Source organism: Calliphora vicina, chromosome 5 (assembly GCF_958450345.1).
Source record: "Calliphora vicina chromosome 5, idCalVici1.1, whole genome shotgun sequence".
NCBI lineage: Eukaryota > Metazoa > Arthropoda > Insecta > Diptera > Calliphoridae > Calliphora > Calliphora vicina.
Genome location: NC_088784.1, coordinates 102,941,773 through 102,966,918, shown reverse-complemented (window position 1 = coordinate 102,966,918; position 25,146 = coordinate 102,941,773). Strand labels below are relative to the sequence as shown.

General features: G+C 27.6%; 1 protein-coding gene across 1 annotated transcript in view; it reads left to right on the top strand.

Moving 5' to 3' along the window:
- Positions 1-25,146, top strand: part of Dgk (diacyl glycerol kinase 1) — a 201,471-nt gene that overhangs the window by 92,223 nt on the left and 84,102 nt on the right. Inside the window, exons 4-5 of the mRNA XM_065513526.1 lie at positions 14,718-14,798; positions 16,962-17,038. Of these exons, the coding sequence (XP_065369598.1) occupies positions 14,723-14,798; positions 16,962-17,038 (153 nt within the window). The 5' untranslated portion in view covers positions 14,718-14,722. The remainder of the gene's footprint in view (positions 1-14,717; positions 14,799-16,961; positions 17,039-25,146) is intronic.

Genomic DNA, 25,146 nt, shown 5'->3' with positions numbered 1-25,146 from the left:
GCCCTCACCTAGGCCTACAAACTCCATTAGGTGGCTTTTCAAGTTCTGACAAAAAGTGTCATTTTGTAGCAGAGTGTAATTTATGCCCTTTTCTGTAATGTTTAAATAATTACATTAGCATTGAGAGAATATCATGGGAATTAAACAATTTTCTAACGTAAACGAAAGTCCACAAAGGGGGTTTTACAAGTTAGCTCGAATTACCTTTTTTTGGTCTCTTTTTATAGTTCAAAGAATATACTTTTTCTCTAACCCAATAGGCATAAGTGAACTCCTGTATATGTTTTTGTTAATACATTGCTGACACACTTTCTATAACTGGATCCTTTTTTTTCTAAGTTTTACCCGTTTTTTTGTTTCTACTCTCTCTCAATAAAGTGACAGTAGCCTGTCAGTTAGTACATGTTTGTATTTATATGTTTGAATCTATATGTTGGGGTCTTGTTGAATCGTTAGGGAAACTATTGAAACGTAGGAGGTAGCGTTAACATTACCCCAGTGTAAATACGAGTTATAGTTAATGTGCGTCGATTTTACAGTAACAGTGTTGTTTTCTATCTATAGACACACACACATATTTGAAAGTACCCGGCAGTTTAAAAGTCAGCAATTGCCTATTTTGATCTAGCTATTTAATCAGGTCTTTATATCGAACTTAATATGATCTTTGTTAATGATTAATTATTGTATGTAATGTTAAATAGAGTTAGTTAATTAGTCCCAACTCGCATTACTTTTAGAAAAGTCAAATTTTTTCCAAAATATTTTAATTCTGCCCTAAGGATTAAATTCCCAAACTTAAATAGTTGTACCTACCATGACTTTGCATGGGGACTGATTTTAAATTGGTGGATTTCCAGGAAATTTAGTTTTTCGTCTCAGTTCTGCAGGGTATATACTATATGCCTCTGTATAAATGGTTAGACGATGATGATGGCTTCACTATAATGCAGCAAAAAAAACAGTGTCAGTTGTCATTTTATCTACTACAATGACTACTCGGTCAATTTTAAAATAACATGTACAAAAACAACTATAGCTCCAACAAAAGCAAATTTTTTTTCAATTGACCTACACTATAGTTGCCTAACAGAGGCGCCGCTGCTATATGACAAGTTTTTACATACAAAAAATACCAAAAAAAATTGATTTAAGACTCAGCAAAGGAGGACTAAGATTATTCCGATGTACGCACAGCCTCAAAAGTGAATAAACACCAGGGAATTTTTGGATTATTTTAAGATCATGAAAATCATAAATCAATCTCCAACAAACTGAAACTTTTAAATTTTAATCGAATAAAATCAAATAATTTACTCAATTTTTAGGCTATGTGTAGCCACTCATATTCAGAGATGCAGACGAAAATGTTTACCGTTAGTGACATTGCAAATCTGGTTGGGCTGAAAATAAATATTTCCAAAACAAAATCGCTCAATTTAATTTTAAAAAAAAAAAAACCAAACACAAACTGCGAAGCGTTTTGCTTGTCTGCAGATACACCCAGAGCCTCTGGCGGGAATCGAACTCGCAACCCTCAGACTGCTAGTCCAGTGCACTATCGTCTAGTCTATCACCCACACGCAGAGACAAAATATAGCTGGGCATGGTTACTGTAACCATTTCAATATTGTTACAAGTTTTTTAACAATATTATAGTCACAGTAACCATTTATTGTGGTAACCATAATATGGTTAATTTACGATACACATGATTGTATCAATCATATATATGGTTACAGTAAACAAATATATGTCTGTGACAACCATTAATATGATGAAGGTCTTATCATATTATGGTGATCTCGGCTTAAAGCTTATCATAATCTGAGAACAACATATTATGATAAAATTATTCATCATAAATATGGTTGCCACAAACATATATTTGTTTACTGTAACCATATATATGGTTGATACAATCAAGTGAATCATAAATTAACCATATTATGGTTACCACAATCATGTAAATAGTTACTGTGACTATAATATTGTTAAAAATCTTGTAACACTATTTAAATGGTTACAGTAACCATGCCCAATTATATTTTTTCTCTGCGTGAAGGGCACTCTTTTGTAACCCAATTGTAACACAGATCGCTGTTTCTTCGTATTTAATCAAGATATTGAAGATGTAAAGTCCTTCTACTACCTGAGAAGCACAATTGATACAACAGTCGCATAAATAAGGCATTTGCCCATTTAAATCCGGTTCGGAAGTCTAATATTTCGAAACATACCGAAATCAAATTATTGAATTCCATGATAAATTCTACTCTGTTGTATGGATGCTTGACCGGGAACATGGCAACAAACAAATGCCTCCCCAAGATTTTACGCATTTTCTGGCCTGTAATAATACACAACAACCAACTTTGGATGTAGGCGAACCAGCAGCCTATTAAAACAGAAATAATAAAGCTGAAATGGAGTTGGATAGGTCGCACTCTCCGAAAACCAGACGATGACATTGACAAGAAATGCATTGACTAGAACCCGCAGGGAAGCAGACGAGTTGGGAGACCAGCTCATACCTGGAAGCGGCAACTAACAACAGAACTTTCGAGATTATAATGTCATCACGTGAGAACTGCTGGAGCGATTTGGCTGATTTTTTTGTATTCGATTCGAAATTTTCAGGAGATGGTTTGTAAAGAAAAAAATTCAAAAATTCCGCTTAAAACTCTGAAATTCTTTTTTTTTGTGAGTCCAGTCAACTGTAATAAAAAAGCTCCCTAAAGTATGCAGTACAAATTTAGATATTTTATTTGCAAATAAATAAGAACAGGCTGGTATGCGTGGGTTGGAGAAACTTGAAGAACCAACATTAGTAAATGCTACCGGGTCCATTTTGAAAAAAAATCAACAAAGTTTTTGATTTTGCAAAAAAAAAATCATAAATTTTATGTTTTGAGTTACAAAACTTTTATTTTGATAGATATCCAACTCGCATCCCACTAAGCGACCAAATAGGCCTTCAAGGAAAATATCTAAGCTTTCTTTTGAGAAAAAGGGCTCATTTTGAAAAAAATTCAAAAAAGTTTTTGATTTCGGAAAAAAATTTCAAAATTTTTTATTTTTTTTTTTTTTTGAAAGATTGAAAAAATAGCTATCTAAACTATTTGGAATATATTTTGCTAAGAACAATAGGTTCCTAACTGGATGAGAAAAAAACACCTGTTTGGCCAAAATGTCAAATTTTAACCCCCTCTAACTCAGTTCGTGACCGATCTTGTTGAAAAATTGTGTCTAAATTCATCTCGATCAGAAGACATCGATTTCTAAAGTTGGTTCACTTGACATGAAATCCCCCATATATGTATATAAGGGAGAGTGTAAAATTTGAAAAAGATATCGGTCTTCTTCCTCTCCCTTTCAGAATCAATGATTTTTGAATAGCGAGTTTCCATTTGAAGAGAGCTTTGTTCTGTTTAAATCCTTACAGTTCAGCATTTAAGAAGCTTTTTTTTCGAAGTTTACTCTTACTGAATATGAACACGACTGTTTTGTAAAAGTAAATAAAATCCTTTTTGTTTTTGCTACTCTCATAATCGTCTGATGTTATTTACTACTTTTTCCATTTATGTTTAAATTGTTTTGTGTTTTTTTTTTATTTTAAAAAAAAAGAAAAAAGAAAAAACTTTTTCAAAAAGTTTTAATTGTTGTGTTTCCTGTGAGTTGGCCAATTATAAACCCTCTCGCTATTTTATTCCCTTTACGATCCTGTTAATAGTTTTGTTGGCTGATGTGGTGGTGGTCGCTCTTAATGGCAGATAATAAATTTCATTCAATTGCTTCAGCGAAGCGTTACAAAAAATGCAGAACAAAACTTAAAAACACAATAACAAAAGGATGTGCAGCAAAAACACAAAAAAAAAATCATAGGGAAATGAAAGAAAAAATTTAATGTTTTCAACCACATACAACTGCACGTTCAAAACTACATGTGTATTTGTGCATTTACTGCAACTGCAACTAAATACTACAACTACGACAGAATGCTTGCTGTTCACTGTGTTTCATATCAGGACAACACTCCTGTTTTAAATTTAATAAAAATAATAAAAAAAAAATAAATAAAAATATGTAAATGTATGTGCGTTAAAAAGGAAGTGAAAGAAACAAAACTACTCATTGTTTGACTGATAAAATGTTGTCAAAATGACAATAAAAAAAAGGAAATGACAACTCACATACTCACAAACTTAAACTCACAATGGCCAACAATGAACAATTTTAAATGTATAACAAATATGGTAGTTCTTTGTTTCTTGAGCAGACAGAATGAATATAGCTTAATACAAATACAATAAGAAATTCAAAAACTTTTTGAAACTTTAAGTTGGACAAATGCAAGGAAATGATTGTAAATAAGAAGACAATGTTTTTTTTTAAAAAACATTTTTTAAAATCTTCTTATTCATAATCAGTTTGTTGTTTTATAAGAGGTTTATAAAACTAAATTTCCATAAGGTCTTTAATATTTTATTAGAGTTTAACTCAAAAATGATTAAAATAGTAAGTTCGAATTACCCAAATTCGTGAAATGTTGCAAAAACTACAAAAAAATATTGTAAATTTAGAATCTCTATGCCTTGCGATATATTTTTTTTAAGTAAAAAAAAATTTCGAACTTAAGTTCGAAATTTCGAACATTGGGAAAAACTTCATATTTTTAATTCCCTTTTAAACAGTAATCTAAATAAGCAACAATTTCATATCAAAAATTCTAAATTTTTTAAAATACGAGATAGAAATCTATGTTCGAAGTACCCAAATTCTTGAAATCTTATAAAAAATTCCAAAAAGTTTTCGTAAATTCAGAATCCCTATGCCCTGAGATATATTTTTTTAGGTAAAAAAGTTTTTCGAACTTAAGTTCGAAATTTCGAACATTAGGAAAAACTTCATATTTTTAATTTCCTTTTAAACAACAATCTAAAAAAATAAGAATTTTATGTCCAAATTATACAAATTCTTGAAATCTTACAAATAACCCAAAAAGTTTTTGTAAATTCAGAATCTCTTGTCATAAATGAATTTTTTTAAGAAAAAAAGTTTATCGAACTTAAGTTTGAAATCCAAAATTTACAAATAATCCAAAATTTTTTTTTAAATTCAGAATCTCTGTCATAAATTAATTTTTTTAAGTAAAAAAGTTTTTCGAACATTGGTAAAAACGTCATATTTTTTAAATCCCTTTTAAACAACAATCTAAAACAAATAACAATTTCATGTTCAAAATTCTAAAATTTTTAAAATACGAGTATCTATCCATGTTCGAATTTCCCAAATTCTACAACAAACGTACAACAAAATTTTTTGAACTTAAATTTAAATAAAAAGTACTTCATATTTTCAATTTACTTTAAACAAAACCAATTGCCCAATTCACAATTGGTGTCGTAGCGTTGTATCGTTGTATGTCGTAATTTTTTTTATTAATGTTTTGTTTTTGTTTCGAAAAATTTGTTTGAAAAATATTTATGACATACAATGCTACAACACTACGACATCAATTGTGAATTGGGCAAATGTATAAAAGTAACATTTTCATGTTCGAAATTTAAAACTCTTAAAAATATTTATGTTTGTATTACAGAAATCCTTGAAAACTAACAAAAAATATATGAAAATGTTTTTTAATAAATAATCTCCTGACATTGAGTAAGATTTCGGGTAAAAAAGTTTTTCGAACTTAAATTCGAATTAAAAAAATTTGAAAGTTTTAATTCCCTTTAATCAAACCCCATGTAGTAAGATTTTCATGCTCGAAATTCAAAAATGTTTAAAATATTCATATACATCTGTTCGAATTACTCAAATTCTTGAAAGCTAACAAAAATCAAGATAATTTTTAAAAATTCACAATCTCTAGACATTGAGAAATATTTTTATGTTCGAATTGAGACAAAATCATATTTTTATGGTAATTTTCATTTAAAGAATAATCCTAAAATGTTTTGTAAATTCACAACTTCGTTGCATTGAGAAATATTTTTAGGTAAACAAGTTTTTCGAACATAAGTTCGAACTAAGGAAACTTAACATTTTTAATTCCCTTTAATCAAAAGAAATGTAAAAAACGTATCATTTTTATGTTCGAAATTTAAAAGTGTTTAAAATATCTATGTTTGAATTATTCAAACTCCTGAAATCTTACAATAATCAAAATAATTTTAAAAAATTCACAATATTTTTATGATCGAAATGAGAAAAATCTTATTTTTAATTCCATTTAAAGAATAATTCGAAAAATAATTTTTTTTTTCAAAATTACTAAAATCCTTGAAAATATACTAAAATCAAGCAAATAAATTCCAAATCTCCACACTTCGATAGATAATTTTAAGGTATAAAGCTGTTCGAACTTAAGCTTAAATTTCCAAACATGAAAATTAACTAACTACATTTATTTTATTTATTTACATTAAAAGAACAATATAAAAATTTAAAATTTTTTTGTTCGAAATTTGTTAAATTATTTAAATATTTATATACAGATTACCCAAGTCCTTGCATACAAAATTTCAGAAGTCCCCTCGAAATTGGACTTTATCGGTCATAAATGTTTAATTTATCTATGTATCTACACAAATTTCGCTCCAAATAAGTTTTATATATACAAAATTCATGTCACCAAATTGTGTTACGATCGGTCCATAATTAGTCATAGCTCCCATATATACCCGCTTCCGAAAATCACTTTAACGTGCATAAATCGCTTAAAAATGTTAGTATACACACAAAATTCAACATAGTTAAATTTAATATAGACATAAATCACACGACCTAATTTCAAGGTGATCGGTCCATAATTGGTCATAGCTCCCATTTAAGGCCCACTTCCGAAAATCACTCATGAATATAAATTATTGATATTTTAAAAGAAAAATATTTTTACTCATTTACTTGGTGTAGGGTATTATATGGTCGGGCTTGACCGACCATACTTTCTTACTTGTTTTTATAATAATTAGAGTCAATTTCCAACTGCTCCAGGTCCCATTCAGAGAACACTCGTTGTTATCTATAGCCATTTACCTTTAGCTCCTGCGTCAGTTGATTTTTGTACGGGTGCAGGCACAAGTCACGATGCAAAATTCGCCAAGTTGTGGTCTGCGAAAGGCCAAGTTCTTGTGAGCGGCGAGAAATCGACTGCCTTGGATTTTCATGTACTCTCTCACGGACAGAGGAAGATATACATAGTCTTCGAAATTATATTCGAATTTTCGAACATTAAGAAAAACTGAATATCTTTAGTTCTCATTTTAAAAACAATGTTGTTAGTCTACATATTGTGTTAAAATATGTATTTAAAATAATAAAAACAGAAAATGTTTTTATCAAAGCCACATTTAGGTGATTTAAAAAATGTTGAATTTTATTTTAAATAATTAAATAATCGTCAAATTGTCTAATTGATATTTGAAAATAATCCGCGTTTTTTTAAGTTTTGTTGATTTTAATTATTTAGATTTCAATCTGATGTTGACACTTTTATCTCTAATTTAATCCTCTTTTATTAACCTTTTCACATTAAAAATGATTCTGTTTTGTGATGAAAATTAAGCTTTTTGACGTTATTATTCAATTTTCCATTTAAAAAACACACAAAGGTGCAAAAAAAATAGCCATGAAAACTAATATTGGGTTGGAAATTAAGTAATTTATGTTTTTAAATAAATTTCCACTGGATTTAAGCATTCTAACAAACTACTCCATCATACAGCTGTTGTTAGAATAAATATATATTAACCTTCTAACACGCAAAATTTAAAAAGCTAAAAAAAGTTGTCGAATAATTTTTTTGGGGTAATTATGACCCAATAAACTTAGAACAGCCATCAGAAACTAATTTGCAAATTAAGTTTAGGAACCAGATGCAAAGAGGTGCCTCAGGGCATTGTTGCCGGTTTAGGTGTAAAAACAATAATTATGATACGATTTCATTGAAAAACTAATGAAAAATATTTCGAATAGATCGGGCGACTAAAAATTAGTAAAACTTTGATACAAAACAGCTGACAGAAAAACAAGATTCGGTTGTGCCGAATCTTATATACCCTTCACCAAATTATACTTTAAAATAAATTTTTTTAAATATTTTTAGATAAACAAAATTTATTTTTTTTATTTTTTTTTTAATTTTTTTTTTTGAAATAGTTTTTTATTTAAATTTTTTTAATTTTTTTTTTTTAGTTTTTAAATTTTTTTTTTTTGAAAAAAAATGTATGACACAAAAAAATTTGTTCATGAAAAAAAATTGGGGTTAAAAAATATTTTTCCCGATTTTGACCCATTTGAGGTCCAACTTACTATAGCCTTATCTACATCGTTACAATGGACTTTGAAATATCTATCATTAGATATCCATATTGTCCATATTAATGACTTAGTAATCCAGATATAAATCAAAAATGGGTCAAAAATCGAGGTTGTCCCGGTTTTTTGCTCATATCTCCGTTATTTATGGACCGATTTTGCTGATTTTAAATAGCAAACTTCTCGAAAGCATGTCTGACAGAATTATTGAAGATATGGATTCCGCAGGTATCTGGGGTCTTCAGAAAATTGATTTCAACAGACAGACAGAAGGACATGGCTTAATCGACTCCGCTATCTATAAGGATCCAGAATATATATACTTTATAGGGTCGGAAATGAAAAATGTAGAAATTACAAACGGAATGACAAACTTATATATACCCTTCTCACGAAGGTGAAGGGTATAAAAACTAAAAAAAATGTTAACAAATCCGTAAATAAAGTCACAGTTAAATTTAAAAAAAAATATAATTTCTTTTTGAGATAATTGGTGTTTTGTCTTGAGACTCTCTTGCGGGTTAGAGGGTTAAGAACTTTAAACCAGCGGTCGGCATAAATAGACCATGGATTATAATAACATGTAATGTACTTTATTTTTCTGTTTTTATAGTGATTTTTTTCATAATTTGTATGAACTTCGGTGTTTTTCGTATGGTTTGCAGGTGGTTATTTAAGTTCGCCCTCCTGGGGCTACGAATGCCGAACACTGCCTTAATCAAGAATTTATGCTGAGAATATTCAATGAATTAGAGGAAGCAATTCAATATACCAAAGGATACTACACAATTACCATTTCTCTTATCCAATACCTATTGCCATTCACTCTTAAGTGCAGCACTCTGTACTGTAAGCTGATGCCTAAAAGGAAAATAAGAAAATTTCTGCTTACAATAAGAAAGATTTAATGACGAATAAAAAAAAAACAGAGTTTAAAGGTCAAGTTTTGTATCTGCCAGTTCAGTTTTTATAGCAATGACGAATGAAAGCTGTGTTTGAAAAGTTCGATAACAACAGAAACTTAAAAAAAAAAAAGTTTTTTTTCTAAATATACTCTTACCTTCAATAAAAAGTGATAAAATGAATAAAGAAAAATCTCCGTAATTGTTATAAAACTAACAATAGCTGCTGAAAAAACTTGACCTTTTTTATAATTGTTGCTATTTTTATGGTGTTTTTATTTTAAGTACCAGATAAATATGTACATTGCTTTTGTTTTAGTTAAAAATGCTTTTAAAAAATCTGAAATGGTTTCCAAAAATAAATTTATTTCAATCATATGATAGAAATGAAAATGATGATGTCGCAAAATATAAATTCTATACTGGACATAATATTTATTTGCTATTTTTCATTTTCATTTTTTTTAATTTTTTTTTTGTCTGAAATCCATAAAATTCATTAATTTACTAACACTTAAAATAATACAAATTCTAAATTTAAAAACGTCACAAGCATGAGTAAAACACACGAAACAGAAAGAGGGACAAAAATATATTTCAAATACCTTAGTTTCGATACATGTGGGTGTGTTATATTATGTTCTGTTCTATTCTATTCCACATGATGAGTTAGAGACATCATTTTTAAACATTAGCGTCATCAACCTATTCATTATGTATGTTGATTATGCTTTACCACATAAGAGATATGGCTATGTTGTCATTAGCAGGTCAAACAAAAATTTTATGTGGTTCTTAGATACGCAAAAGTTATTGTAATTACACTATCCGACAATATTTTTCGAAAATATTTATAAAATATGAAGTTATAAATGAAACGATCCAGAATATATTTAATTTATCGGGTCCCAAATTAAAAATGTGGAAAAACAAAAAATATTTAAAGTAACTACCCCCTAGATTACTAAGAGATACTAAAGTGACAATTAGCTTCAGTTTAGTTTATCTGGGATGTATGAAGTAGCCAATTGATGGCTCTTGTGCATAACAAAGAGTACATTCTTGTCAAATGACCAAATGATATATAAATTGAGGTCTGCGAAGTGATTAGACATTAGTGAAAATTATTGACAATAAAGGGATCGACTACTTGTAAAACGTCTGGGTGGGCTTGCGATTTTAAAAGGATAACTTTACTATAGATAGATTGCCGCTAGTTGGCAAAATAATTTGTTACTAAAGTACATTACAAAAAAAGGTTTAAATTGACTACTATCTAGATTACTTACAGGCACTACAGGGACAATTGACTAAACATTAGATTACCTGTGATGTATAAAGTAACCAATTGACTTCTGTTGATATTATTAAAAACACAATCATGTCAAATGGCAGACACATATAAGTAATTAGATTTAAATAAAATTTACTGTCTAAAAGGGATGAATACATCGACAACTTGTAAAACTCCTGGGTACTGACATTTACCACAAAAAGTAACTAAGAGTGTTAAAACATCCATCCTATATCCCTTATTAGTATTATGACTCTATTTCCAACAAAACATGCCACTAACCAGCTTGACTGCCTGCCTACCTTCAACAATACTTGATTAGACATTTGACGAGTAATGATGTCTCAAACTCTGTTACTTTTTTTATACCATTATTTGCCTTACTGCCTGCGATTTGAATATTTTACTCATATTTAAAAAAAAGAGAAAACAAATCTTATTACTCTCACCACCTCCATTAACATTGCTTGTCATTACTGTGGCGGAATAAATCGATGACAGGCCAAGCTAATTAGCTGTCACATCCGACTTATGGATGCTTAAAAATAGAGTGAAATAAATTTATAAAACTACTGCAATGGAAATGCAGAAAAAGTAAAGTTTGAAATTACTTATTGAGGATTATGTTTAACAATGCAAAAATAAATTCAAATTAGTTATAAGTAAAGAATAGTACGGCTAATTATATTTCAATACTTGTGAGTTCTAAAGTTTTCTTTTTTATTAGGAGGTCCTTAAATAAGTTTTGTAGTAATGATATTTAGCATAATTAACACTCAAATTTAATATAACAATGGCTTTAGCTATTTATTAAACGTCATTTCAAAGTTAATGGGTTCTAATTTATGGTGAAAAATTGCATATAATTTTTTAATTTTTTAGATGTTCAAAAAATTTAAACTGAAATTTTCCACGTACGAAGTTTCAATTTCTCATCTTGTTGTCTAATTTTAGAGGAAACCTAGGTTGCAGATAAATCTACAATTCAATATTACAGTACATATTTCTACTACTATTTTAAAAACGTAGTATTTGTACTACTTTTTTAAAATAGTAGTATTTTTACTTCTTTTTTAAAAAGATAGTATTTCTACTACTTTTTTAAAAAGGTAGTATTTTTACTAATTTTTAAAAAAGTAGTATTTCTACTACTATTTTAAAAAGGTAGTATTTCTAAACTTTTTCAAAAGGTAGTATTTCTAATACTTTTTTAAAATAGTAGTATTTCTACTACTTTGTTAAAAGGTAGTAATTCTACAACTTTTTTTTTAAATAGTAGTATTTCTACTACTATTTGAAAATGTAGTATTTCTACTACTTTTTAAAAAAGGTAGTATTTCTACTACTATTTTTAAAGGTACTATTTCTACTACTATACCACGTTTTTAAAATAGTCGTATTTCTACTACTAGTAGTATTTCTACTACTATTTTAAAAAGGTAGTATTTCTACTACTATTTTAAAATGTAGTACTTCTACTACTATTTTAAAAAGGTAGTATTTCTACTACTTTTTTAAAAGGTATCTATTACTATTTTAAAAAAGTAGTATTTCTGTCACTATTTTTAAAAAAGTAGTATTTCTACTAATATTTTAAAAAGGTAGCATTACTATTTCAAAAGGTAGTATTTCTACTACTTTTTTAAAAAAGGTAGTATTTCTACTACTTTTTTAAAAAAGGTAGTATTTCTACTACTTTTTCTAAAAAGGTAGTATTTCTACTACTTTTTTTAAAATAGTAGTATTTCTACTACTATTTGAAAATGTAGTATTTCTACTACTTTTTTAAAAAGGTAGTATTTCTACTACTTTTTTTAAAATAGTAGTATTTCTACTACTATTTGAAAATGTAGTATTTCTACTACTTTTTAAAAAAGGTAGTATTTCTACTACTATTTTAAAAAGGTCGTATTTCTACTTCTTTTTTAAAAGAGTAGTATTTCTATTATTTAGAAGAAAGTATTTCTACTACTATTTTTAAAGGTACTATTTCTTCTACTATACCACGTTTTTAAAATAGTCGTATTTCTACTACTAGTAGTATTTCTACTACGATTTTAAAATGTAGTACTTCTACTACTATTTTAAAAAGGTAGTATTTCTACTACTTTTTTAAAAGGTAGTATTTCAACTACTATTTTTAAAAGGCGGTATTTCTACTCCTTTTTAAAGGTAGTATATCTATTACTATTTTAAAAAATTAGTATTTCTGTCACTATTTCCAAAAGTAGTATTTCTACTACTATTTTAAAAAAGTAGTATTTCTACTACTATTTTAAAAAAGTAGTATTTCTACTACTATTTCCAAAAGTATTATTTCTACTACCTTTTTCAAAAGGTGGTATTTCTACTACTTTTTAAAAATAGTAGTATTTCTACTACTTTGTTAAATGGTAGTATTTCTACTAATATTTTAAAAAGCTAGTTTTTCTACCTCTATTTTAAAAAGGTAGTATTTTTACTATTATTTCAATAGGTAGTATTTCTACTACTTTTTTAAAAAAGGTGATATTTCTACTACTTTTTTAAAAAGTTTGTATTTCTACAACTTTTTTAAAAAAGGTAGTATTTCTCCTACTTTTTTAAAAATTGTACTATTTCTACTACTATTTTAAAAGGTAGTATTTCTACTACTATTTTAAAGGGTACTATTTCTACTACTTTGTTAAAAGGTGGTATTTCTATTACTATTTTAAATGGTGTATTTCTACTACTTTGTTAAAAGGTGGTATTTCTACTACTTTTTTAAAAGGTAGTATTTCTACTACTATTTTAAAAAAGTAGTATTTCTACTACTATTTCCAAAAGTAGTATTTCTTCTGCCTTTTTTTCTACTTTTTTGAAAGGTAGTAGAAATACTACTTTTTTAAAAGTTAGTATTTGTACTATTTTTTTAAAAAAAATAGTATTTCTACTCATGTTTATTATATTTGAGAAATTTCATGTAATTTCAAATTTTGCTCATTGAAATTTAAGGTAAATTGTGCACCATAAATTAAAACATTTTTTAATAATTACCATAAGTCTAAATAGGAAAATGTACGCTAATATGTACGTGTCATTCGCAAGCAATACTCTTAATAGGTTTTAAATACGTGACCACCAGCCTGTCATTATGTATTTATTCATTTATGTTTTAACTTGTTAATACTTTATGCATTTTCCAATTTGTTTTGTCACAAAACTCCTCCCTTACATAGTCCCAATTACGAAATTGTATTGTCTATATGTATGTAGGTTAGCAGCACTCCTGTTTATGGTAATATAACCATGGAATAGATTTAAAAATAAACAGAGAAGGAAGGACCTACACCCTCAGTTGCGTCTGTTTACTTTCATATGTATGGATGTATGTTGTGGTGTTTGTCTGTATTATGTCAAATTAAAATTTGACATTTCTTTTATTACATTTGACACTTTGTTCTTTTTTTTATAATTGCCTTTAGTCATTGTTTGTTTTTTGCTGTTTTCTGTCATTTATTTTATTCGGTCATCAATTATTTTTGATTAATGATGTTTCCTTTTTTTTCTGTTTTATTCTATTTTATTTTTTTGTTTTACTAATTTTATGTAAACAACACAAAAAAATTTTTGATGCCAGTACGCTACAGATTAGGTGGGTTTATTAGTTTATGTATTTGAAAAGGACAAATTTTGGTATCAATTTAAATCAGAGTCAGCGCAAAAGAGAAATGTTTTAAATGAGAATGAATTCGTGTATTTTTTCATTAAGCGAAGTTTCCACGAACCCTCTTAGCAGTTCTGGGTGAATATTTCGAATTTTACCTATAATTTACCACTGCAAGAAAAAGTTTAATGTGATTACACTCTAGATTACTTAGAGACAATAAAGTGACAATTGACTTCAGACTAGATTACTTGGGATGTATGAAGTAACCAATTGATTTATTTTTGCATTACGAACTGCATATACCTGTCAAATGAGCCACAAATATATAAATTATAGTCATTTAGGGAATTACTTAACGGTTCAACTGTAAAATCTATCCATCCATTGGCTACTTGTAAAACTACTGGGTATATTGAAGTGTCAGTAATATGGCTATAAAAATTTATTTTTCTGTTTATGTCTTGTTATTGATGAAACATAATTTATTGTTTACCATTAATTATACAGTTTATTTGCCAATTATTAATAAAAATTTTTTGTTTGTTTGTTTATATTTTCATTGCAGCCAAAATGTCGGCCACAAATGTACATAAATGGGATAAATTGTCACCAAAGGAATTTTTACAGCTGCAGGAATTGGCATCATGTAAGTAGTAACATATATTTTATAGGTTTAATGAAATTATGGCAAAACGAAATTAATTTTATATGAAAAATAATGTTTAAAAACCTTTAGTATCCTTAAAAAGCGTAGTTGCATTTGGCTGTACAAAAAAATCACATAAAGAGGGACAGAAATGAAATGAAGAAAAACTACATGTGACTTTAATAAAATGTTTCATTGCTACACAGACTTTATACCATGATACAACTATACAAGGTAGTCTCATTTTCTGTTTTTGTAGCCATCACAGATTACTGAGATATGACTCAGCTGGTTCGAGTAATATGGCAATAGAAAACATATAAAAGAAAATATCAAAAAGGTTGTGGTTTGGAAAGAGGTACAAATATGGGGGATTTCATGTCAAATGAACCAACTTTTGAAATCGATGTCTTCCAAGGTTAGTTCTATTGAATAGTAATTCAGACACAATTTTTCAACAAGATCGGTCGAGAACTCTCTGAGTTACAAGGTGTAAAAATTTGCAGGTGTTTTTTCTCATCCATGTGACTAATTACCTATTATTCTTAGCAAAATGTGTCCCAAATAGTTTAGGTGCTATTTCTTTCGAAAAAAAAATTTAAAAAAAAAATTTGAAATTTTTTTTTCCGAAATCAAAAACTTTTTTGACTTTTTTTTCAAAATGGGTCCTTTTTTTTCTCAAAAGAAAACTTAGATATTTTACTTGAAGACCTATTTGGTCGCTTAGTGGGATGCGAGTGGGATATCTATCGAAATAATTGTTTTTTAACTCAAAACATAAAATTTTTGACTTTTTTTTAACAATATCAAAAACTTTGTTCACTTTTTTTCAAAATGGAACCTTGTTATATTTTTTTTTTGCTCAAAAGAAAGCCTAGATATTTTCCTTGAAGAACTTTTTGTCGTTGAGTGGAATGCGAGTTGGATATCTAACAAAAAAAATATTTTGTAACTCAAGACATACAATTTTTGACATTATTTTTTTTAATTTTTTTTTTCAAAAGAAATCTTTTAATTTTTAATTTTTTTCTCGAAAGATTGAAGATTTTTCTAAGGACAATAACCTTGGTGTAAATTTCATCGGATCGGAAGACATCGATTTCAAAAGTTGGTTCACTTGGCATGGAATCCCCCATATATCCCACACTCGTTGCCTATTGAAAATTGTATTATTTCTCTCGTTATGACAAGTGGTTTTAGAATGTCAAAATAACCATACGTTTCGATATTACATTTTTGAGAACTGTCATTTGTTTCATATCTGTAATAATCTGTGTATGCATAGATAAATACACATAGATCGAAAACTCTCCTGTCCTAACTCAATTGTCAAAAACCTAAGTGGTGAGAATGTATTAATAAAAACAAACTATGTGAAAATAAAAACAACGCTCGTACATATGATTATTTTGAGAAATTTTTTTGTTTGAGTTTTTTTTATTTTCCGCTCTATGTATTTTTCTCTGTGGAAATATTTATTTATTGTGAGCACAAACTTTCGAATAGTTTCAGAACTTTATTCTACTTAAAAAACTTATTTGAAATAAAATTCCTCTACTCAAAGAAATAGTTTTAAGATTTTCTATACCTCAAACCCCTTATTTCTCTGGCATTTAAATACTTATTAAGGTCAAGCTGATTTCTTTTATATTTTATCTTTTTCTTTGAACCTTTTGTATCTTTGATATTATTTGTTTTTCTTTACTGCTCCTTATTTTGTTTATAATACAAATTATCAAACATAAATTCTTGAATTTATACTCTTATTTACAAGTATTTAATAAGCTCAAGCCATAAAAACTTAAACATTGTGGAGGTCTTCACTAGTTTTAACATTTTTAATTACCAATAATGAAAAAAAAACTAAAAACAATCTCTAATTGTTTTTATAAAGAAATCGGTTTAAAAAAGCAAGAGAAAAAGTTTAAAATTTATATTCTTGAAATTAGTTGGCGCCTTTTAGCTGCTATTGAGTGAAGAAGTCAAACACAAGGAATAAACAGAAAACAAGAAAATGAGATTAAAAACTTTTCCTAATTTCTTTAATTGTTAATTAAATATTTTTTTTTCCTTTAATTTGTATTGATCTGATTTGCCGTTTATATGCTTGGAATATTTTATTTAATTCTTGCTGTTTTTTTATATTGTTTTATTTTCAAATAGATTCAACACGTAAACTTCAGGATGTTCTGCAAGAGTTTTGTTCACCACATGCCTCGCCAAAGCTGAATCCGGATGGTGTAAGTATTAAATAATTTGCTTTAATTTAAAAAATAGTCAACGAATTTAAATAAAATTAGAATAATTTAAACAGTTTGAAAAAATGCAACAACAATTAACACTCATCTTTATATTACAACTTAAAACTAAGCAGCCTTATCAATTACCCAATTCACAATTGATGTCGTCGTAGTGTTGTAGCGTTGTATGTCATAAATATTTTTCAAACAAATTTTTCGAAACAAAAACAAAATATTAATAAGAAAATTACGATATAACGCTACGACACCAGTTGTGAAGTGGGCAAATGTTTGTTGGAAAAAGTCACTTTGAAAAAGTACTTTTTGAAACACATAAATTTTTTGAATTGTTACTTTTTTAAAGTACTTGTTATCCAAGATAAACTTTATTACAATATTTTTAAAGAAAGAGGTAAATGTTTTAAAAAAAATGTTTACTTTCTGAAGGTACTATTCTCAAAAAATATTTTCAAGAAATGTACTTTTTGGAAATATTATTTTTGAAATTGGTAGTTTTTTTAAATGCTGTTTTTGAAAAGCCACATTTTAAAAAAGTACTTTTTCAGTATCAATTATCGAAGAGGAACATTTTTCTCAAAAAGTACTTTTTTGAAAAAAGTACGAATTTAAAAAGTACTTTTTTGAAAAAAGTACTTTTCTCAAAAAATGTATTTAAGAAATGCACTTTTTTGTAAATGTACTTTCTGAAATTAGTAGTTTTCTTAAATGCTCTTTTTGAAAAAGGTACTTTTTAAAAAAGTACTAGTTTCCAAAGTTAAACTTTTTGTCATTATTTATCAACAAAGAGGTTGAGAAAAATTATTTTTAAAAAGGTTCTTTTCTCAAAAATAAAATTTTTAAGAAAATTACCTTTTTCAAAAAGTATAAAAGGTAATTTTTTAAAAATATCGTTTTGAGTAAAGTACCTTTTTTAAAAAGAACTTCTTTCAAAAAGTGTATTTAAGAAAGGCACTTTTTAAAAAAAGTACTTTTTCAGTACTTGTTATCAAAGAGATACATTTTTCTCAAAAAGTACTTTTTGAAAAAAATTACTGTATTTAAGAAAGGCACTTTTTTGCAAATGTACTTTCTGAAATTGGTAGTTTTATTAAATGCGCTTTTTGAAAAATGTACTTTTTAAAAAAGTACTTGTTTGCAAAGCTAAACTTTTTGACATAATTTATCAACAAAGAGGTTCAGAAAAGTACTTTTTGAAAAATTTACTTTTTTGAAAAAGGTACATTTTTGAAAAAGTTATTTTTGAGAAAAGTACTTTTTTCAAAAAGTTTATTTTAGAAAGGTACTATTTTTATTCTTTTTGACACAATTTATCAATTTAAGAAAGGTACTTTTTTTTAAAAAAATCGTTTTGAAAAAAGGTACATTTCTGAAAAAGTTCATTTTGAGAAAAGTACATTTTTCAGAAAGTTAATTTAAGAAAGGTACTTCTTTTAAACTTGTTGACACAATTTATCAAAAAAGAGGTTGAGAAAAGTACTTTTTGAAAAAGGTACTTTTTTAAAAAAGATTATTCAAAAAGGTACTTTTTTCCAAAAGGTCTTTTGAAAAATTTACTTTTTGAAAAAAAAATTTTTAAGAAAAGTCCTTTTTTTGAAATAGTTCATTTTGAGAAAAAGAAATTTCTAAAAAAGTGTATTTAAGAAAGGTACTTTTTTCCAAACGTACTTTCTGAAATTTGTAATTTTCTTAAATCAACTTTTTGAACAAAAGGTTCAATTTAAAAAAGTACTTGTTTCCAAACTTAAACTTTTTTTACATAATTTATCAACAACTGGGTTGAGAAAAGTACTTTTTGAAAAAGGTACTTTTCTCAAAAAGATTTTTTTCAGAATAGTACTTTTTTTAAAAAGTACCTTTTTTCAAAAAGTGTATGTATTTAAGAGTGGAACTTTTTTTAAAAAATTCTTTTTGAGTAAAGTACTTTTTTAAAAAGTATTTCTTTCAAAAAGTGTATTTAAGAAAGGTACTTTTTTGAAAAGTACTTTCTGAAATTGGTAGTTTTCTTAAATGCACTTTTTGAAAAAAGAACTTTTTGCAAAAGTACTTATTAGCAATCATAAACTGTTTGGCATAATTTGTCAACAAAGAGATTGAGGAAAGTACTTTTTGAAAATGGTACTTTTCTTAAACAGTTTTTTTAAGAAAAGTGTGTTTTTAAAGAAGGTAAGCGATGAGGATGTTGAGGAGCAAACGTTGCGCTCGTGCACTTATTTCATAAGTGCTTCCTTAAATACTTTTAAAAAAATAGTCACAAATTCTGGTGGTTTCTTAATATTTCTTAATTCTAAGAACTATTGCCACTTATTTAAATTGTAACTTTCTTCCAGTGCTTCTTAGTCAGAATTGACAGTCAAATATTCTCGTGCTCAATATTTGTTAATAGTTGATTTATTTATTGGACAGATTCTAACTAAAATTCTACATCCATCTACTAAGTACTTGTATCTGAATCAAAGCATTTGTTCAAATGCATTAAAATTGTAAATACATTAAATATAAATTCCAGGAAAAAGAAGTCAAATGGAAATATGTGCATAAATTTACAAAATTTTTACCCCTCCTTTATAAATACTAAAATTTTTATATTTTAACAAAAGGTTTATAGGGAAATTGTACAAAATAAAAATTTTATTATGAATATAAGAGAATTAAACTTTATTAAATAAAATTTTTAGAACTAAATTGTTTTTCTGTTAGAAATTATTTAAATATGTTTTCTATTTGTTTTAAACACACCTTTTAGCATGTTTATTTATTATTGTACTAAAAACCAATAAATACCTTAATAATTTCTAGACTTTTATTGATGGGCTGGCAACTCACTCAATTACTTGCACAATTGTAATATTCTATTGGATTTGAAAATACAAGAAATATGCCAACAAACTTGTAAATATATTACACTTCAATAAATTCCTATATTATGGTTTTATTTGTATGAAAAAAAAGAGAAATAAATAAAATAAAATGATATTTATTACAATACAATAAATATTTTATATTTATGATTATTTTCCTAGTACAATATTTTATAACGAAGCGTATGAGTGTTGAAATTTCTCAACAAAAGTATCAATATCAATCATACGTAAGCGTGTTTCATTGTCAAATTGATTGATGGCAAAAAAAAAAGAATTGTAATTTTTACATACCTGCCGCATGATTTTAAAACAATTTTTTTTTTAAATCTTTAAATTAAGATTGAAAATATATGAGTGATTACTGTTTTTAGCTTATTTAAGCAAAATTAACTTTTTCTATTCTCAGAAATTAACTTTGAATTTATCTCGAACCTATTAAAAAAAAATTTGTAATAATTATTTTAAAGAACTTTATCAAGTTAATTGCTGTTAAGTCCATAAACTTAACAATTCACTCAAGTTAATTACTTAATAGCAATTAACAAGTAATAACTTTAAATTTAATTTCTCAAGAAGCACTTTGCATTTAAACTAGTTTTTTTTATATTTGAAACTTCGTATGGTATTTATGTTAGCTTCATTAAAAAGGATTAATTGATTCACACAATAATTAAGAGATTAAAATCCCATTGTATTTTTAAATAAATTAGGAATTTCTATTTTTAATAGCATTTAATGGAGATGTCGATAAAATTGTACATTACATAAAGACAGATATTTACAATTGTATTTAATTTTTATTTAACAATTGTTTTTTACACCCTACACCACCATAGTGGGGAGGGTATTATGCGTTTGTGCAGATGTGTGTAACGCCCAAAAATATTAGTCTAACACCCACCTTAAAGTATACCGATCGACTTAGAATCACTTTGAGTCGATTAAACGATGTCCGTCCGTCCGTCTGGCTGGCTGGCTGTCCATGTAAACCTTGTGCGCAGAGTACAGGTCGCAATTTTGAAGATATTTCTATAAAATTTGCTATATATAATTTTTTCGGCCCAAGGACGAAGCCTATTGCAACTGGCTGAAATCGGTCCATTATTTCATCTAGCCCCCATACAAATGTCCTTCCGAAATTGGACTTTATCTGTCATAAATGTATAATTTATACATGTATCTACACAAAATTCGCTCCAAATAAATTTTATATATACAAAATTCATGTCACCAAATTTTGTTACGATCGGTCCATAATTAGTCATAGCTCCCATATAGACCCGCTTCCGAAAATCACTTAAACGTGCATAAATCGCTTAGAAATGTTGGTATACTCACAAAATTCAACATAGTAAACTTTCATATAGACATAAATCACACGACCTAATTTCATTGTGATCGGTCCATAATTGGTCATAGCCCCCATATAAGGCCCACTTCCAAAAATCACTCAAAAATATAAATTATTGAAATTTTAAAAGAAAAATATTTTTACTCATTTACTTGGTGTAGGGTATTATATAGTCGAGCTTGACCGACCATACTTTCTTACTTGTTTTAACATATTTTTGTAGTAAATGAAAAGAAATATCTTTCCTGTCTATAAACATTTTTAAACCAGTAGTATTGTAATTATTTTCACTAAATATGAATGTGATTAGAAGTTTTAATATTAAATAACTTAATAAAACTGTGTGTAAGTTTTAAGTCATGGAAATATAAACATATACGGACACCAGTACTTGATATAAGTCCAAAAAAAATACCCATGTCTCCCAGTTTTGCCCAAAGTCATGCTCTTTTTTATGTGCCCCCAAAGATTTGGGGCCTTGGTATCATTTTTGCAAAAAAGTCATAATTTTGTTAGGCTCATATCTTGCAAACCGTTCGGAATTTGTATTTACTCTCTAAGGCAAAGTTGTAGTCGTTGTCATAAAGAACAAAAGTTGTGAATATATAAAATCGAAAAAACTTCATCTTCAAGATCAAAATCGCAAAAAAACTTAAAAAATCGATTTTTTTACCTTTTTTCGCCTGTTCAGGTCCATAGGTAGCAAACCGTTGAAAATTCAAGGAAACAATCAACTACAAAAATGTACCTAAGAACTCAATAAACAACTTTCTAGAACATATGAACTTCGTAGGAATGATTCTTAGGTCTGATTAGGTAGGTCAATTATGTGTTTTGGGCCATAAACTATTAAATTATTATAAACTAAAGCATACTTTTAGGCAGCTTTAAAAAAAATATTTCTATATTTATTTCGAATTTTTTGTGATTTTGGTCTTGAAGATGCAGTTATTTTGATTTTATATGTTCACAATTTTTGTACTTTATGACAAGGGCTACAACTTTGACTCAGAGAGTAAATCAAAATTCCGAACTGTTTGCAAGATATGAGTCTGAGAAAATAATCACTTTTTTGCAAAAATGACACAAAAAAGTGCATGACTTTATGCAAAACTGTGACACACGGGTCTTTTTTTAAATAAACTTTTCTTTACTATTTTAGTTACACAGATCTAATAGTTTTTATCTATAATTTGGACTAAATAATCAAATGATTTTGTCTAAATTATAGATTTTTCTTTTGTGGCTGACAAATTTTAGTTGGGGTAATAAAAATTCGGTTAGTTAGATAGTATTTTTTGTCTGTCAACGGATTTTCTACAGCTAGAACTTAAAAAATTTAAGGATATAATCGAATGATTTGTTTGGCAACAAACCATAAGGAATCTGTTTTATTTGTTCAGAAATAAATCTGTAACTTTGAGAAGAAATCTTATAAAGAAATTCGCGAAGTTTCCGGAGAATTCCTCGGTAATTTCGAAAAAAAAAATATTCCCAGGAGTTCAAAGGAAGAAAAGATTCTACTTACTGTAACCATAGAGAATAGACATAGAGCGGAAACTTTCCTGTCAAAGAACTAACTCAGTTGTCAAAAACCGAAGTGGTGAGAATGTATTAGTAAAAAAAACTATGTGAAAACAAAAACAATACTCGTATGTGAGATTATTTTGAGTAATTTTTTTTAGTTTCCGCTCTATGTTTCTCTATGACTGTAACTAGCAGTTTTCTTATCAAAATCGATTTGAGTGAAAATTTTAAAACTCAATAAAGTTTTGAAAAAATTTATGTTTTTCAATATAAATTGAATCATGACAATCAATTACTTAACTGGTAAAATAGCTATTAAGTGGAATAAAATATAGGGCTAAATTTGTATTCAGTCACAATCATTGTTCTTTGGAAAGTCAGCAATTTTTATACAAAAAATTCACTTAAACGCAACCACTAACTAAAAATTATATTAAATTTTGCAACATTTTCATATATTTTAAAGGACATAATCACATATTTTCATTTACCATCTACTTAATGTTTCCTATTGTCCTGACAGAAACTCTCTGGTAAGCAAAACTCAAATATACTCATATAAGTATAAGTATTTCCATTTATACAAATGTAGTTTATTTTAACATTCCTGAAATGTTAAAGATGGTAATTGTCAAGTTTGCTTTAGATACTTTGTTAATTTGCTGTTACCGTTGTTACTAATTCAGATTCTAATGGTAATATTTTGGGTATTAAGTGGCTGAATGAATAGAACAATTAACTCTAAAAGGAGTAAAATAACAAGAACCAACAGGCAACCACCATTCTCTAGCAATTTCACTAGAAAACCTTTATACACAGGACGTCCATAGATAAACCCCTATTAAATTCGCCAGTCGTAAGCATTGAAAGTAGATTGCTGGGTAACCAATAGTGCTTAATAAATTGTTCAACCCTGAATTAGTTCCAAAGCCTGCAGGAATATTTAAATGTAACATATTTATTTCACAAGTATGTACGAGTATATGCAATAAATATTCATTTGTTATATTGAATGAAATATTACATTTTCTTTTTTTTCTCTCTCATATAGTTACTCACATTAGCTACAAAGAATTGAAATGAAAAAGTTTATTTTTTTCCATAACTTTTTTCCATTTCAGTGGTTTGCTGTATGACTTCCTTGTATGTTGCCAGCAACTGAAGAATGTTGCCAAAAAAAGAAAAGCATTAACAAAATTGTGTTGTTTAGGAAAGTTACCAAATATTTACATAAAGTGTTGGTCAAAATAAAAATGAACAATTTTGTGTTCAGTTTTCTACACATATAGGTTTTTGAAACAATGAAAGAAATAAATCGCTTGGAGTTGAGTTTCTAAATGGAAATGATTTCTGTTTCTAAGACAAACAATAAACTAAGAAAAAACCACTTTTGTACCTCACTGTACTCAAATAAACGCCCCACTTATGTATGAGTTGTAAACAAAATTGGCTTCTATTTTTTTCTATTTTGTACAAGCCTACAGCAACAAAAGAAATATTTCCCAAAAATTATGTTCTTTTCATCCTTTTATTTCCTTGTTCATTCATTGCCTACTTGAATTCCTGGTGCTTGGAAGAAAGTGTGAAGCAGCGAGAGCGTTAAACAGAGTAAAAGAGTGTATTAAAGAAGAATTATGCGTTTCAAGTGGTTGAATAAAGTTAAACCTGCATTTCCGCTTGTTAAATAACTCAAAGGATGTTACTGCCACTTCTCCTAAGTATACACACAGTTTAACAAATATGTATGTATGTATGTAGGTCTACCCAGCAGTCCCTGGAATTAGTTATGTGCTTCGGAATGCTTCATATAAACAACACTGGTTACCCACCTATCTACTAGCAAGGCTTTTAACTGGTGAATTTAACAACTAGAAAAGGAACTGGAAATAAATTAGCAAAACTCGAAAGACTATTAAAAATATCTTTGCTGCCATCCACTAGGAACCTATAGTTCCGAATGTTCGACTTTTTTCAAATATTCAAATTTGTTTTCTTTTCATTGAATAAATTTACAAAATGCGTTTTTCTCCTCAATAACAACTACATATTTTTACATTAAAATAGTATAAAAAGTCGACTTTTCATTAATTAGCAAAAGTCGAAAATCGACTATTCAAAAATAGAAAAGTCGACTTTCTATTTCACCTTTAGAAAATCCTAATGCATGCTAACTATTTTTATGAGAACAATTAAATTTTGATTTAATTTTTTCCATAAAAAAGTAAAACTGTTCGACATTTTTCGAATAGTCGCAAAAATAATTTTTTATTATTTTGATTGAATAATGCGTTTTTCTATTAAACAAATTTAGACTTTTTTCAGTTCGACTTTTTGCAAGAAAATCGAGT